General features: G+C 39.4%; 1 protein-coding gene across 1 annotated transcript; it reads left to right on the forward strand.

Moving 5' to 3' along the window:
• Positions 1-769: 769 nt before the first annotated feature.
• pitrm1 (pitrilysin metallopeptidase 1) lies at positions 770-13,686 on the forward strand. Its single transcript, XM_067606673.1, has 27 exons — positions 770-1,041; positions 2,277-2,382; positions 2,714-2,820; positions 3,018-3,169; positions 3,647-3,761; positions 4,338-4,434; positions 5,228-5,388; positions 5,837-5,963; positions 6,133-6,221; positions 6,635-6,763; positions 6,886-6,999; positions 7,495-7,591; positions 8,145-8,279; positions 8,756-8,894; positions 9,053-9,169; positions 9,294-9,423; positions 9,693-9,813; positions 10,135-10,211; positions 10,337-10,502; positions 10,777-10,877; positions 11,063-11,183; positions 11,282-11,332; positions 11,783-11,895; positions 12,054-12,179; positions 12,460-12,605; positions 13,109-13,211; positions 13,306-13,686. The coding sequence occupies exons 1-27, from the start codon at positions 995-997 to the stop codon at positions 13,397-13,399; spliced, it is 3,081 nt and encodes a 1,026-aa protein (XP_067462774.1). The 5' UTR covers positions 770-994; the 3' UTR covers positions 13,400-13,686.
• Positions 13,687-13,771: the final 85 nt, after the last annotated feature.

Raw genomic sequence — 13,771 nt, forward strand, 5'->3', positions numbered from 1 at the left:
AAATTAACTAACTAATGCAAATGTACATTGTATGATATGTTTGTAAAGTAGCTTCCTTTTAAAGAAAAGTTATATATTAATCCTTTAAGCTCTATCCGACATTAAAAGAATTTTGCATTGTCATGGCATAATGCAAAAGTTGCTTAGCAACACAGCAGTGCAGTCTTAAAAGTACCAACGTGTCAGTGTGTAAATGTTAGATTATGTGAAATACAGAATGTTCAAAATAAGTGTGGGGGACTTAGTAAACACTTTTTGGACAGTAAAATTGTACACTTTAACTCGAATAATATGTGTTGGCTGCTGTTTGTGTTATTTAAACTTTGGGAGGCCAGAGTGGAACATTTAGAAAAAAAAGAAATGAGTTGCCTAACATACTTTTTTGTCTAATTAAGTATGATGTAACAGCGACATCTGCTGGAAAAAAGATTGAATCACAGTTAAAACCGGAAAATTGTGGATAAAATTAATAGTTAGTCAGTAGTTAGATTAAAATCTAAAAATGTTGAATATGAAGTTGGAACACAGTTGATTTCAGGGCTGAATATCTGTCACAAAACTCCTGTCCTTCAAAAACTCGTCATACCAGTCACCGTTTGGTAACCTTAGAGATGTGACGTTTAGCCAATCATAGCTGCTATTCTTCCCCAGCTGGACCAATCGAAAACAAGTATGATGCAAGGTGAAAGTTCTGCTCACGAGTGTCAAAAACTGCTCTGCGTGTATGTGTAGAGTTCCAATGCTGTAGGATGGGAATAACTGCGTCGTAAATCACTGTTAGATCTGCCGTCTGCGCAGGTGTTACGGCCGTTTTGATGCGCACTACTGATCCAATGTGTCAACTGTACTACACACGGCGTGAGAGGACACGGACCCGGGATGCTTTACCGAAATAATGTGGATTTATTGACATTAGTTTAGTAAAATTGTGTAATTTTATAGCCGAACATAGCGGGGATAGTCATTGTTGTGTAATTTAACCCCTGACAAAACCATGTTTCGGCAAACGAAGGCGGCGCTCCAGAAACTTCGATATCTAAGGTAACTTAGCTAACGGTACAGCAAATAACCGTGAAGCTAACACACCTGGCCAGGTTGATGAAACGACATGTTTTCGGGCTGCTGGCTTTATGGTAACACGACAGCCTCGTCTTACTGCCTTTGACAAGATATTGAGATATTATTAAAAGGCTGTTTTGGCTTTGTACAAGTGTGATATAAGCTGATGTAACAGCTGATGCAACCTAACATGAGAAAGCTTCCCTTTTTGAGATGGCAAACGTTGCTGTTAATATTTTTATGTTGACACCCTTTTAATGTAATGGCTAGTTCAGCTGCCTGTCGGCTGTTTAAATATATGTATTTTGGTCAATAAATATTGTTTTGGCAAGGCAAGTTTACTTGTATAGTACATTTCAACAACAAGGCAATTCAAAGTGCTTTACACAAATTACAAATGGCAATAAGACAAAATGTAAAAGAAACACAAGGCATTATAAGAAATACATTTAAATGTAGTGAAAAGAGTTAAATATAAAATAACTAAGTTAAAATAGAGAATAAGAGTTATACTGTAGGGCAAGATATTAATCAAAATCCTCAAGTTTGATTTAATAAAAGGCAGTGGCAAACAGAAAAGTCTTCAGTCTTCTTGATTTAAAAGGACTAAGAGTTGCAGACTTTTATTCCAGATATGTGGAGCATAGAAACTTAAAATTGCTTCTCCGGGTTTAGTTTTGATTCTGGGGACAGAAAGCAGACCTGTCCCAGACGACCTGAGAGGTCTGGATGTTTCATGTATCAGCAGATCAGAAATGTATTTTGGCCCTAAACCAGAACATGGGGGTATCAGAACAAGGTAATGTTAAATTGAAGATTAAAGCCACTTGCTTTGACTTGAAATATGGGTTCACATTTTTCCAAGTGTGTCTTAAAACAACAGTCAGGTTCCCAAATGAACATTGAAATAGGTTTTTCTTACTGTAAACACTCCTCCTGTTCATACTGACCATTAGAAGATCCCTTCAAAATGCACTTGCAATGTAAGTGATGGGGGCTGAAGATAGTTCTTTATGACTCTGGCTGTATGTTTGGGCTCGTTGTCATGCAGCAGAATTAATTTAAGACAGATCAGCCTCCTTGATGGAATTGCTGGATAAGAATCTAAACATCTAAAGTGCCTAAAACTTTTGCACAGTAATGTACATACACACTTATCGTTTGTGTGAGGATTAATTAATTAATTCTGTATACTAATAACTATTTTTTCCTCCCAGTTTCAATGGACAGCAGCATACCTGGAGGCTGAAGAGCACTTCAGCAGGAGAGAGGGCTCTTCAGTACCAAACAGGGCAGAAAATCCACGGCTTTACAGTCAGAGAGGTAAGTGTAATGATCCAGCTTCATTTGAAGTATTATCTTTGTTAGCTATCACTGGAACATTAACATACTGCTAACTTCTATGGATAAGCTTGAAAAATGTCATAAGACGTCTATTCAAAGTTGTGCAAAGGTTGGTAAACGTAGCTTGTAGCATAAACTTGATGTGAATTTGTTTATGGTTGAAACTCTAATTGGGGTTTCCTTGACCTTCCTGTGCCTCCATTACTACCAACATAAATGAACGACAGTGACTTGACCTTGACCTTGAATGACATTGACTGGAGTCTTCACTAACAGATGGTCATTTTGGCTTTAATTCTGCCTTTCACAGGTTGTGGAGGTCCCTGACTTGTTTCTCACAGCAGTGAAGTTGACTCATGATAAAACAGGAGCTCAGTACCTGCATGCAGCCAGAGATGACTCCAATAACCTCTTCAGGTTGGTTTAAATGTGTTTTAGTAGTATTCTCCATTCATATCATACCCGTATATCATGTGCAGAGTCAATCTGAAAACCTTTACTTTGTCTTTCTGTCTTTGTCTTTTACTTTGTGTTTTCCCTCCATTCAAGTCACAGCACACCAATGTACTAAAAAGCAAAAACTGTTGGTTCTTATATTTGTTTTTTTGTTTCAGTGTTCAGTTCAGGACGACCCCCATGGACAGCACAGGGGTCCCACACATCCTGGAGCACACGGTGCTCTGTGGATCCCAGAAGTTTCCCTGCAGAGACCCCTTCTTCAAGATGCTCAACAGGTCCTTGTCCACCTTCATGAATGCCTTCACAGGTAGGTAGAAGCATAACGTGGACTCTGAAAAATCAAGTGACCTTTAAACGTGTGAAATCTGTGTATATTTACGGAAATATCCCAAATATCAGTTGTATCTTGACTAAGAATCAAGTCAGATAGATATTAACGTATTTTACATATGTAGAGATGGTGTAATCAAGCATTGTATAGTTTTCTAGCTGTATTCATTATCACAGCTTTATTTTGATGCACTTGCACTGCTTGACAATCCCAGAGGTAAAGTGGTGAAGTATTTACACGGCAGAATATACTGATATTATATCAATAACACAGCTATGGGTTTAAGTTATTAAAAATGGCTCAGAGTGTTTATATGTAATACATAGTGAGAATATTTCAATAGTTGAATAGGAAGCATCTGTAATCATTTTGTCAGCTACAGTAGAAAAGAAAAAAACACGTGTTAAACAAACTTTTTACTCAGGTTTTGTTTGCTTTTTTCTTCCTGAACAGCCAGTGACTACACTATGTATCCCTTCTCAACCCAAAATGGAAAAGACTTCCAGAATCTTCTGTCAGTCTATCTGGATGCAGTTTTCTTCCCTTGTTTACGAGAGCAGGATTTCTGGTGAGTGTTAAGTATTGGTGAACAGTTATTAGAGTTGCAACGATCAGTATGTCAATCATTAATCATTCATCATTAATCTGGAACTATTTTGATAATAGATAAATTGTTTTAGTCCTTTTTTAAGCAAAAATGCCAACAACTTGGCTGTTTTCAATCTCTCAGATGTGATAGTTTAATTATTTTCTTTGTTATTTATGATAGTGATTTGAATATTTTTAGGTTTTCGACTGTTGGTCAGTCAAAACAAGAGCAACATTTTATAGACCAAACAAGTAATCCAGAAAATGCAGATTAATCAATAATGAAAAGAATCGTTATTTACAGCCCCACATTATGCTATAATGCAATAGTCCTTGATGGCATCAGACTAATGCAGTATTCTCCACAAAAGTAGCCAAAGTTAACTTTCAAATACTTTGTAGTGATTATATGTCTTGACAATATGATACACACCATCCACAGTCGGCTGTAACACATCATGAAAAGTAGTTATGAATATCATTTGACAGGTCTGATACAGTCATATTGATGACATCAGTAATACCCGAACGGTTTCTGTATGTTTTGTTTTTCCAGGCAGGAAGGCTGGAGGCTGGAGAATGAAAACCCCACCGACCCGAACTCACCGCTGATGTTTAAAGGAGTGGTGTTTAATGAAATGAAGGGGGCTTTTGTAAGTCAAGACTTTCTCTGTCACTGTCATTAAGACTCCTTATAAATACTGTAATCCATGTCAGCACACTTTAATGTTATTTCACAATTATACTTAGCTTTCCCAGTCCAGAGTACAAACCCCCAACAGTTTTAGCTTTTAAGGCAAAGTAAACAGCACACGTGTGTTATAATAATACATTGATATAATGTAAAACTGTAACAGAGGAAGTTTGTAAAGCTTCACAAATGTTTGTCTGGTGCTGTTGCACTTTTCCAGAACAAAGTGTAAAAACTGAAAAAAAAATTAAACAAAGCATTGGCCTCAGAATCCAGCTGATAGCTGACATTCAGTATTTGTCCTAATGATCAGTCCAGGTTGTGTGTGTGTGTGTGTGTGTGTGTGTGTGTGTGTGTGTGTGTGTGTGTGTGTGTATTTTTGCTCTGTATGTTCAGGTATTTTACATTGAAATCAACTCTTCTTTAAACCATTTAAAGTAGACTGGAATCAAGTTTAAAACATAGTGGACTGTCTGACATTGAAGTGTTCAAAGCTGTTTGAACTCTGATTAATGCTGCACTGTCATAAGTCAGACTCCTACTGCAGTTCTTCACAGAAAATGTGTAATCAGACTGAGCCTTTTCCAATATGCCAAGAGGGTGTTGAAGTTGTTGTGACTGTGCTGAATACAACACAGAAATCCAAGGTTTTCATTACGCATCATGAAATGCTTTTACCATCTGCTTCTGTGTGTGTGTGTGTGTGTGTGTGTGTTTGTGTGTGTGTGTGTGTGTGTGTGTGTGTTTTCTCACAGTCGGACAACGAGAGACTGTATGCCCAGCACCTCCAGAACAAGTTGTATCCAGACCACACCTACTCTGTGGTGTCAGGTGGAGAGCCTCTGGCCATCCCCGACCTCACCTGGGAGCAACTCAAACAATTCCACGCCACACACTACCACCCCAGCAACGCCAGGTTGAGAAACACACACAAACACAAACAGTATCAATCATAAGTTGTTGAAGAAAGATTAAAAAGCTGTTTTGTGAAAAATGATTAGGAACTGGGATGTTTTATTAGAATTAATGAGAGTTTTCTGTCTAAAATCTTGTTTTTGAAACATCCTGAACTTAGTTTTTCTTGTCATTCTTCTCTCCCTCCACTATTATTAATCCCAGAATATTTTTTAATTATACATGTAGGTTTTAAGGTGCTTCATTAAGGAACATGTTGATTTAAAAAACAGTATGTCATGGTGGCCTCAGAGTTAGGATGTGTTCAGTGTAAACCGCAACATCCTCCGTTTGAATCAGGCCAGGAACCTTTGTTGCATCTCATCACCCTATTTCCCGACTATATACACTTTCAAAACTAAAAACTAACATAGACAAACCCCTGAAAGTGTGTTTAACATGATCTTCAGGTTCTTCACCTATGGAGACTTGCCACTGGAGCAGCATCTGAAGCAAATTGAAGAAGAAGCTCTGTCCAAGTTCGAACGCATCGACCCGAACACGCAGGTCCCCTCCCAACCACACTGGAACAGCCCTGTAAGTTCACAGCACTGGCAGATGGATATATGAGATCACAGTAGCGCTATGCATATTTAAAATTGAATTAATTAAACTAAATTATGTATTAGATTATTATTTGCAAGCATGGTTCCATTTTTCATTTTTAATAGTCTGATCTCATTGTGATTTTCGTCGGTTTCCCCAGAGAGAGGATCACGTGACCTGCAGCCCTGACGCTCTGGCTCCAGATCCAGCCAGGCAGAACACGCTGTGTGTGAGCTACCTGCTGGGAGAGTAAGATCACATCAACCGTTTCTATTTCCTGCTGTGTTTTATAGAGACATTTGTATTCAAACACCTTTTTGAAGTTGGGTGGCATTTGTTAGACTCTAAAGCAGCTGATACCGCTTCCTCTGTTGCTCTCGAGCTTCTTGTTTATGTGTTTACGTTGGCTCGTATAGTCGTGTTGACAGCGTTTCAAGAGGTATCTTCCTCAAGATGAAAAGAAACAGCAAAAAAAGCTGAATGAAATAACTATAATCAAGAGAAAGTCTGGGAAATAGAAAACAAACACCACAAATTTTCCTCAGATACAATAGGTTCATCCTCTCGATTGGCCATGTTTTCTTTTAAAAAGTAAAGCTTTGACTCTTATCTATTATTCAGTAACATGTGTGTGAATCTCTTCTTCTGGTGTTTCCGTGCAGCATCACCGACACGTTTGAAGGCTTCACTCTCAGCCTGCTGTCCTCTCTGATGATCTCCGGTCCAAACTCTCCCTTCTACAAAGCTCTCATCGAACCCAAGATAGGAACCGACTTCTCCTCAGTCGTTGGGTGCGTACTGGACACGGGCTTTAAAATAGTAACATTGTAATGGCACATATAGTTTGAAGAACCCGTTAAGCTCCTGTTACATGACTGTATTTGTTGAGATCATGTTGACGTCTGTTCTGCAGATATGACGGTAGCACCAAAGAGGCGTCATTCAGCATTGGACTGCAAGGAATGGCCGAGGAGGACACAGAGAGGGTCAAACAAATCATAAACCAAACCATCAATGACATCATAGAGTAAGTACTTAACACAGTAGACACAAACATATGGCAGCAACAGGTGCATTAGCAGTCAGAATCTGCTAAATTGCATGTAAATATTGTGGATTTACTTTATTTTCTGGTGTTTTTTTTTACATGGCTCAGTGTTAAATGTTTAAAAACTGCTTCAGTAATGAAGTGCAAAAAATCTGCTCTGAATTTTTTTAACCTGTTTTAATAAAGGCATAAAGATTTGATAAAACAGGCATGGTTTTATAAAGGCAGGTCAGGCTTGGTGGCTTCTTGCAACCATAGAAATCAGTTTTACTCATTCATCAGGAGGAAACAACTGCACAATATTTCTATAACCTTCACACTCCAGACATTTTATCTGCTCCTCAATCCAGAGTAAACCAGATGTATTACTCAGTAAATGAGTCAACAGGATGAAGCAGAAAAAAAAAAACATTTCCACATTTATGTTGTGCAAGATCATCTCAACTTATTCCTCCTCCTCATCATCCGTCACAGGAACGGCTTCGAGGAGGAGAGGATCGAGGGTCTCCTCCACAAGATCGAGATCCAGATGAAACACCAGTCCACCAGCTTCGGCCTGTCTCTGGCCTCGGTGAGCTCACTGCTGTTTATCTCTAACCTTCATCTTGTTTCTACAACAACAACAACAACAAGGACTTTCTCAGCTACGTCAGCGGCACATTTATAAAACCTCTACGTGGGAGGTTTTTAGCAACACTAAGGATGTTAGGATGTTTTTCTTTGCTTTTCCCTGTAAAGTGTATGTTCCTAAACAAACAGAGAATGTAAACATTTCCATAGTTATTGTCTCTTAAATATGAAGCAGTTTGTTTGCGGATTTCTTTCTCTTGGATTTGTTTTTGCAATTCTAGAAAGTATACTCTCTCTCCAAAATCTATGATCTCCAAAAAGGACACTGTTAAACAGTTAGACATGTATGTAATAAGCATAAGTAGCTTTTCTTTGATTGATAAAGTAGAAATTATGAGGAAACAATAGTGAACAAGATTGCTTCAGTGTCAGAATGTATGTCTTTGATTACATTGTTTGAGTCATTTGTCTCAGGTTTTCAGTTTTTGTCTATTTGTTTAGTTCTTACTCTTAACATTACGTGTGTGTGTGTGTGTGTGTGTGTGTGTGTTTAGTACATAGCATCATCGTGGAATCATGACGGCAACCCCGTGGAGCTGCTGCAGATCAGTGACAGTGTTGAAAAGTTCAGACAAGCACTGAAGGAAAACCCACGCTTCCTCCAGGACAAAGTCAGACACTACTTTAAGGTGAATAAAACAATTTGAAATATGTATCTATGTATGTATTTATGTATGTATAAGTTAGCAGATATCAGAGAAAACAGGGCAACATGCAGAAGTCATTGCCAGTTGCATGTATCAGAAGACATCTCCTACATCCTTGAGGAAGGAAAATGTTAACCAGTGTAGAAAGTCCCACAAACAAACGTGTAATGACACAGAGCTACATTGTAGTATTTGCATTGTGTCATAATAGAGCCCTGATGTAATCATATGATCCTGTATTGGTTCCTGTAGGGAGTCTCTCTTTCCTCTTTCCCTCCTCTACTGGGAGGTCAGACACAGAGCAGAAGTTTTTATGTCTTTCTCACGTTCATGACAGATACTTGCTGTCAAAAGTGGCTTCACCTGAGTACCTCTGGTAGAATTTTAAGGTTTAATGCTAATTTTTGCCGTCCTTCACCTCTTCAACTCCCTCCACCTCCCATCAACTTGTCCTGCAGGAGAACACACACAGACTGACCCTGTCCATGAGCCCAGATGAAGCCTACCTGGAGAAACAAGCCAAGGCCGAGGAGGAGAAGCTCCAGAAAAAGATCCAGGTTCTGACTGACAGCGACAGAAAGCAGATCTATGAGAAAGGTAACGATAACTTCACAGATCCATGAGGGGATTCTGTGTTTTCTGTGTTGTCAAAAATGAACAGGAAGATTTCTGAGCAGTTCCCTTCCAGCAGTTGTGACTAAGTATCCATCCACTAGACTAGACGTTACAGCGTCATATTGTCTCTTGTTGTAAAGGTCTGGAGCTGCTGGATGCTCAGAGTAAAACCCAGGACGCCTCCTGTCTACCTGCAGTCAAAGTGTCCGACATCGAGCCCACGATACCCATCACTCCTGTTCAAATGAGCACTGCAGGTATATCATTTCATTACATTTTATATCACACTTGTACAATAATGAAAATGTGGTCAGCAACAACACAGTCAAGGTTTCTGGTTTTGAAACAACTGATTTGAAAGTGGTTTCCTGATCTCTGCAGGAGGCGTGCCGGTGCAGTACTGTGAGCAGCCCACTAACGGTTTGGTTTACTTCAGAGCCATGTGTAGTCTCAACACCCTGCCAGAGGACCTCAGGCTTTATGTCCCACTCTTCTGCAGTGTTATTACCAGGTGAGTTCATCTGTCTGTGTAGAAGGGACCAGGATTTGGAGGGTATAGATGGTGAGACAGATACAGAGAAATGGTAGTTCAGAGGTGTTTGAAGCTTGGAGAGCACTGTGGTTGATGGTGATGGTGGTGTGGATTGATTTAGTGTGTTTATTGTAATTAAAATGTCAGATCGGCACAGATGGACCATTATTTATGTGTACTTTTAGGCTGTACCCTAACTTGCAAAGCACATATCAAAGAAAGTGTGTATGTCTGTCTGTTTTAATCAGGATGGGCTGTGGAGCTCTGGACTACAGACAACAGGCCCAGCAGAAGGAGCTGAGGACAGGGGGCATGTCTGTCTCCACCCAAGTCATCCCTGATTCTACCCAGCTGGACATGTACGAGCAGGTCAGCGCCAGCTCAACCTATCTGTGTCTGAAACCTCAACCAAAAGAGGTTGCCATACCAAAATCTCTTGCCACAATCCAAACACATGCAAATCAGAAAATTGTAAATCCATGCCAGCCTGGCAAATGGTTGTTTGCCTTTCTGCTTTCAGCCCAGTGCATGCTGGGATAAGCTGCAGCTTTCTGCCTGCTTTGAAATGAATGAATGAGTTAGAAGTTCTGTTGAAAATTGATTTACTGCTTCAGGTTTTGGAACCAGTGATGTTTTTAGTTACAGCGCTGCTTCTCAAACCACCAAATCCGTGTGTTCGGTATGTTTCAGGGCGTCCTCCTGTCCTCCTCCTGCTTGGAGAGGAACCTTCCTCACATGTTTGAGCTGTGGAGTGACATATTCAACAGGTGCGTCCTCTAACAATCCAAAACCCCCAGCAGCAAGAGGCACGTGCAGCTCACTTCATGAATGCTGAAAATTAAGCTACAAATTGCTGTACCTAAATAACGCAACTTTAACACCTTTTTTTCAGCCCCCACCTTGATAACGAGGAGCGTCTGAGGGTGCTGGTGATGATGTCAGCACAGGAATTGGCCAACGGTATCTCCAACTCTGGTCATTTGTACGCTATGACCCGGGCAGGCCGTCACCTGACTCCAGCGGGAGACCTGCAGGAGACTTTTGGTGGGATGGAACAGGTATCGTACACTACATATATGTATATATTGAGTATCCTTTATTATTCAGTTTCTACTTTCAACTGTCCAGCTATCATATAATGTCATTAAAAACTAACAAAATGACATACTGAGGTTAATACAGTGATGTTGATTTTAGCCCTGTTGCCAAGACCAGACACTAGATGTGATTCTCTATTATCGGAGACCCTTTTAATGTCTTCAAATTAAGTTTTTTTTAAGTAACAGTAGTTTGTGAGACATTTTTTTGTGTTTTTGGTTATTTGAACATCAGGTGAAGTTTATGAAGAGGATAGCTGAGATGTCAGACCTGAGCCAAGTCATCCGAACTCTACCCAGGATCAAAAAACACCTTCTCAATCCTGACAACATGAGGTGGGTTCATATGATTAGATACATGAAGCACCTGCACACCGGCCTAAAACTCCCACAGACCTGAAGTTCTTCTTTCTGTCCATCGCTGCTGTTTATTTTGCTCTAATTAGTGCAATTAAGATTTTTTTTTTTATTGTAAATGTATTAGTTCTTATACGTTTTCCTCACTTGAAATGTCCTTACAGGTGTGCGGTTAATGCAACTCCACAGAAAATGTCTGACGCAGCAGGACAGTTGGAGAACTTTATGAAGGACGTTGCTGGAAACAGAAAAGAGCGCAAACCTGTCCGATCAAATATTACTGAGGTAAACTTTAACAAGTGTACTGAATGATCATAACAGCCAGAACATTTGATATACTGACTATCTATCAAATAAAAATGATTGTTATTCTTTTAATACAGAGGCCACTAGACCTCCTGGACGACTCCGGGCCAAGTAAGAAACTCATCTCCGTAAGTTTAGTTTTGCCTTTTTTATCCATATTGTGCTGTTTGTCATTTTTAAATGTGACGTAACTGTTTTGTCATCTATGAATCTCTGCCACATCGAGTTTATTAATTACCAGAAACAGAACAAACACAAAACAGGAACAGCTAGAAAATCCCTGTTATCATAAAGCAAAAAAAAGAAAGTTGTCTTTGTAACTGGAATCTGGAGGGAACATGGAACATGTGGCCTTGATTTCAAGACTGAATATTAAATGATGTGGGTGTTTGTGTGAGAATAAGACTAGCAATGTCTCAGTTATGGTGGTTTATATGAATATATAATATACATACATGCATATAACACCTTTTAATTTAAAGCTAAATGTGTACTCTTATTGTTTATTAGTGTGTAAGAAAAATCCCTGCAGGTATTTCTCAATAATAACCTATTTAACACTTCCTCTTCCTCCACAGGAGCCAAATTTCCAGCCGTGTCAGATGAAAACCTTCTTCCAGCTGCCCTTCCCCGTCAATTTTGTCAGCGAGACTATTCGTACGGTACCGTTCAACCACGAGGACTATGCCAGGTGACTCATTCTTCACTAAATGTCATTTAATCTGTTATTTCTGTAGTACGACTGTAGTATAAGCTCCTGCTTTTCTCTGAATGACATCACAACTTTATCTAAATCAGTAAAAATCATCTAGATCCTAGTCTGATACCAGCTTCTCTTTCCTCCGTCAGTCTTTGTCTCTTGGGAAGGATGATGACGGCAAAATATCTCCACGGAGAGATCCGTGAGAAGGGCGGCGCCTACGGGGGCGGGGCCAGGATGGGAGGAGGCGGTCTGTTCTCCTTTTACTCCTACAGGTGGGAAGCATTTCAATACAAATGATCACAATGTTTGACTGTATTGTAACATACAAACATATTATCATGGATAGAAAAATGAAAAATTAACATCAGAACATTAGTCTTCAACTCCTGGGATAAAAAAGTATTACTGTATAAAATATAGACGTACTTCAATCCATCAGTTGGGAAGGAAAATATAGGCTATTAAATAAATTCAGTTTAAAATATTTATCATTAATGATTCAAGTTTAAACCATGAAAGTTCATTAGAGTTTATTTCTCTTCTGTCTCTAAGGGACCCGAACTCGACGCAGACCTTGTCAGCGTTTCGTAAAGGTGTGGACTGGGCAAAGTCAGGCCAGTTCACCCAGCAAGACATCGACGAAGCCAAGCTGTCAGTCTTCTCAGCGGTCGACTCACCTGTGGCCCCTTCAGACAAAGGTGAGACAATGAATAAACAGATACATCCTGAAATCCTGCCTGCACTAAATGCTTTAATTCATCAAATCTTTTGAGCTGTCAACATTTAATGTAGTCAAATGTAATGAAACTACAATGTAGGTTCAGTGCTCCTCTAGTTTTCCAGAGGGTCTTGTAATCATTAGATATGCTATAAATTCCTGTGAGTTCAGATTTGTAGACGTCTACATTGAGATTTCAGTTGTTTGTTGTGCTCTCTAAGCTGTGGCATCTTTTTCTTCGGTTTTCTGTTGAAGTTTGAGTTTCTTTTAGCAGTTTTTCTGTTTCATATACAGAGTAAACAGGCAATTTGACAATATTTTAATGGGCATTTTTCAAGACTTTCTATCATGTTTATACTTCACAATAATCAATCCTGAAAGATAATCCTTAGCTGCAGCCCTGATTTGGTTGCTCTGCCTTTATTTTTGTCGAGGCTTTACAGCAGCAGAACTTAGTTAGTTCATCTGGTCTTTGTGTTGCAGGGATGGGTCGCTTCCTCAGTGGAATCACAGACGAGATGAAGCAGAGTTACAGAGAAAGACTCTTTGCTGTCAATCATAAAAACCTGGTGGATGTGGCTGGAAGGTAAAATCTTTACCTGTTATTTAGAATAATAACGAAAGAAAAACGGAGAGAAAATAACATTTCTACATGTAACTGAGCTCTCGTTGTCCCGCAGGTACCTCGGCGTGGGTCAGAGGACGTGTGGCGTCGCCATCCTGGGCCCAGAGAACGAGACGATAAAGAAAGATCCGTCGTGGATCGTTAAATAATGTTATCAGTAGGTATTTTTCTAATTGAAGACTTAACTGGACTACAGATGTACAACAGTGGAAGAACTAACTATGTACTAAAAACACAAAGTCAATTCTATTTATAGGATTTTTTTTTAAAAATGGCAGCAAATGAGCTGAAGCGCGCGATACAGAGAGGGTGAATGTTTCCTAATGAGTGTTGTAGTCACGTCCTGAGTGTTCAGATTATTACCGTTCTTTCCGTTTAAACCATCATGTACATATTTATGAAAGTGAATATTACATTATCATATTGGAATATAAAACCTGAGTCGGCTCTTTATTTAGCAGCTCAAATGTGGTGATTTTTGTGTTTTTTTTCTCTGTCGTAGAAGGACTGTGGTTCTTCTG

The sequence above is a fragment of the Thunnus thynnus genome, chromosome 12 (assembly GCF_963924715.1).
Source record: "Thunnus thynnus chromosome 12, fThuThy2.1, whole genome shotgun sequence".
Taxonomy (NCBI): domain Eukaryota; kingdom Metazoa; phylum Chordata; class Actinopteri; order Scombriformes; family Scombridae; genus Thunnus; species Thunnus thynnus.

Bases quoted from the DNA above. Each gene is read 5' to 3' on its own strand.
- pitrm1 (XM_067606673.1), top strand. From the start codon at position 995: ATGTTTCGGCAAACGAAGGCGGCGCTCCAGAAACTTCGATATCTAAG. The intron at 3,170-3,646 runs GTAGGTAGAAGC...CTTCCTGAACAG, and splicing joins CTTCATGAATGCCTTCACAG to CCAGTGACTACACTATGTAT. The intron at 7,592-8,144 runs GTGAGCTCACTG...GTGTGTGTTTAG, and splicing joins TCGGCCTGTCTCTGGCCTCG to TACATAGCATCATCGTGGAA.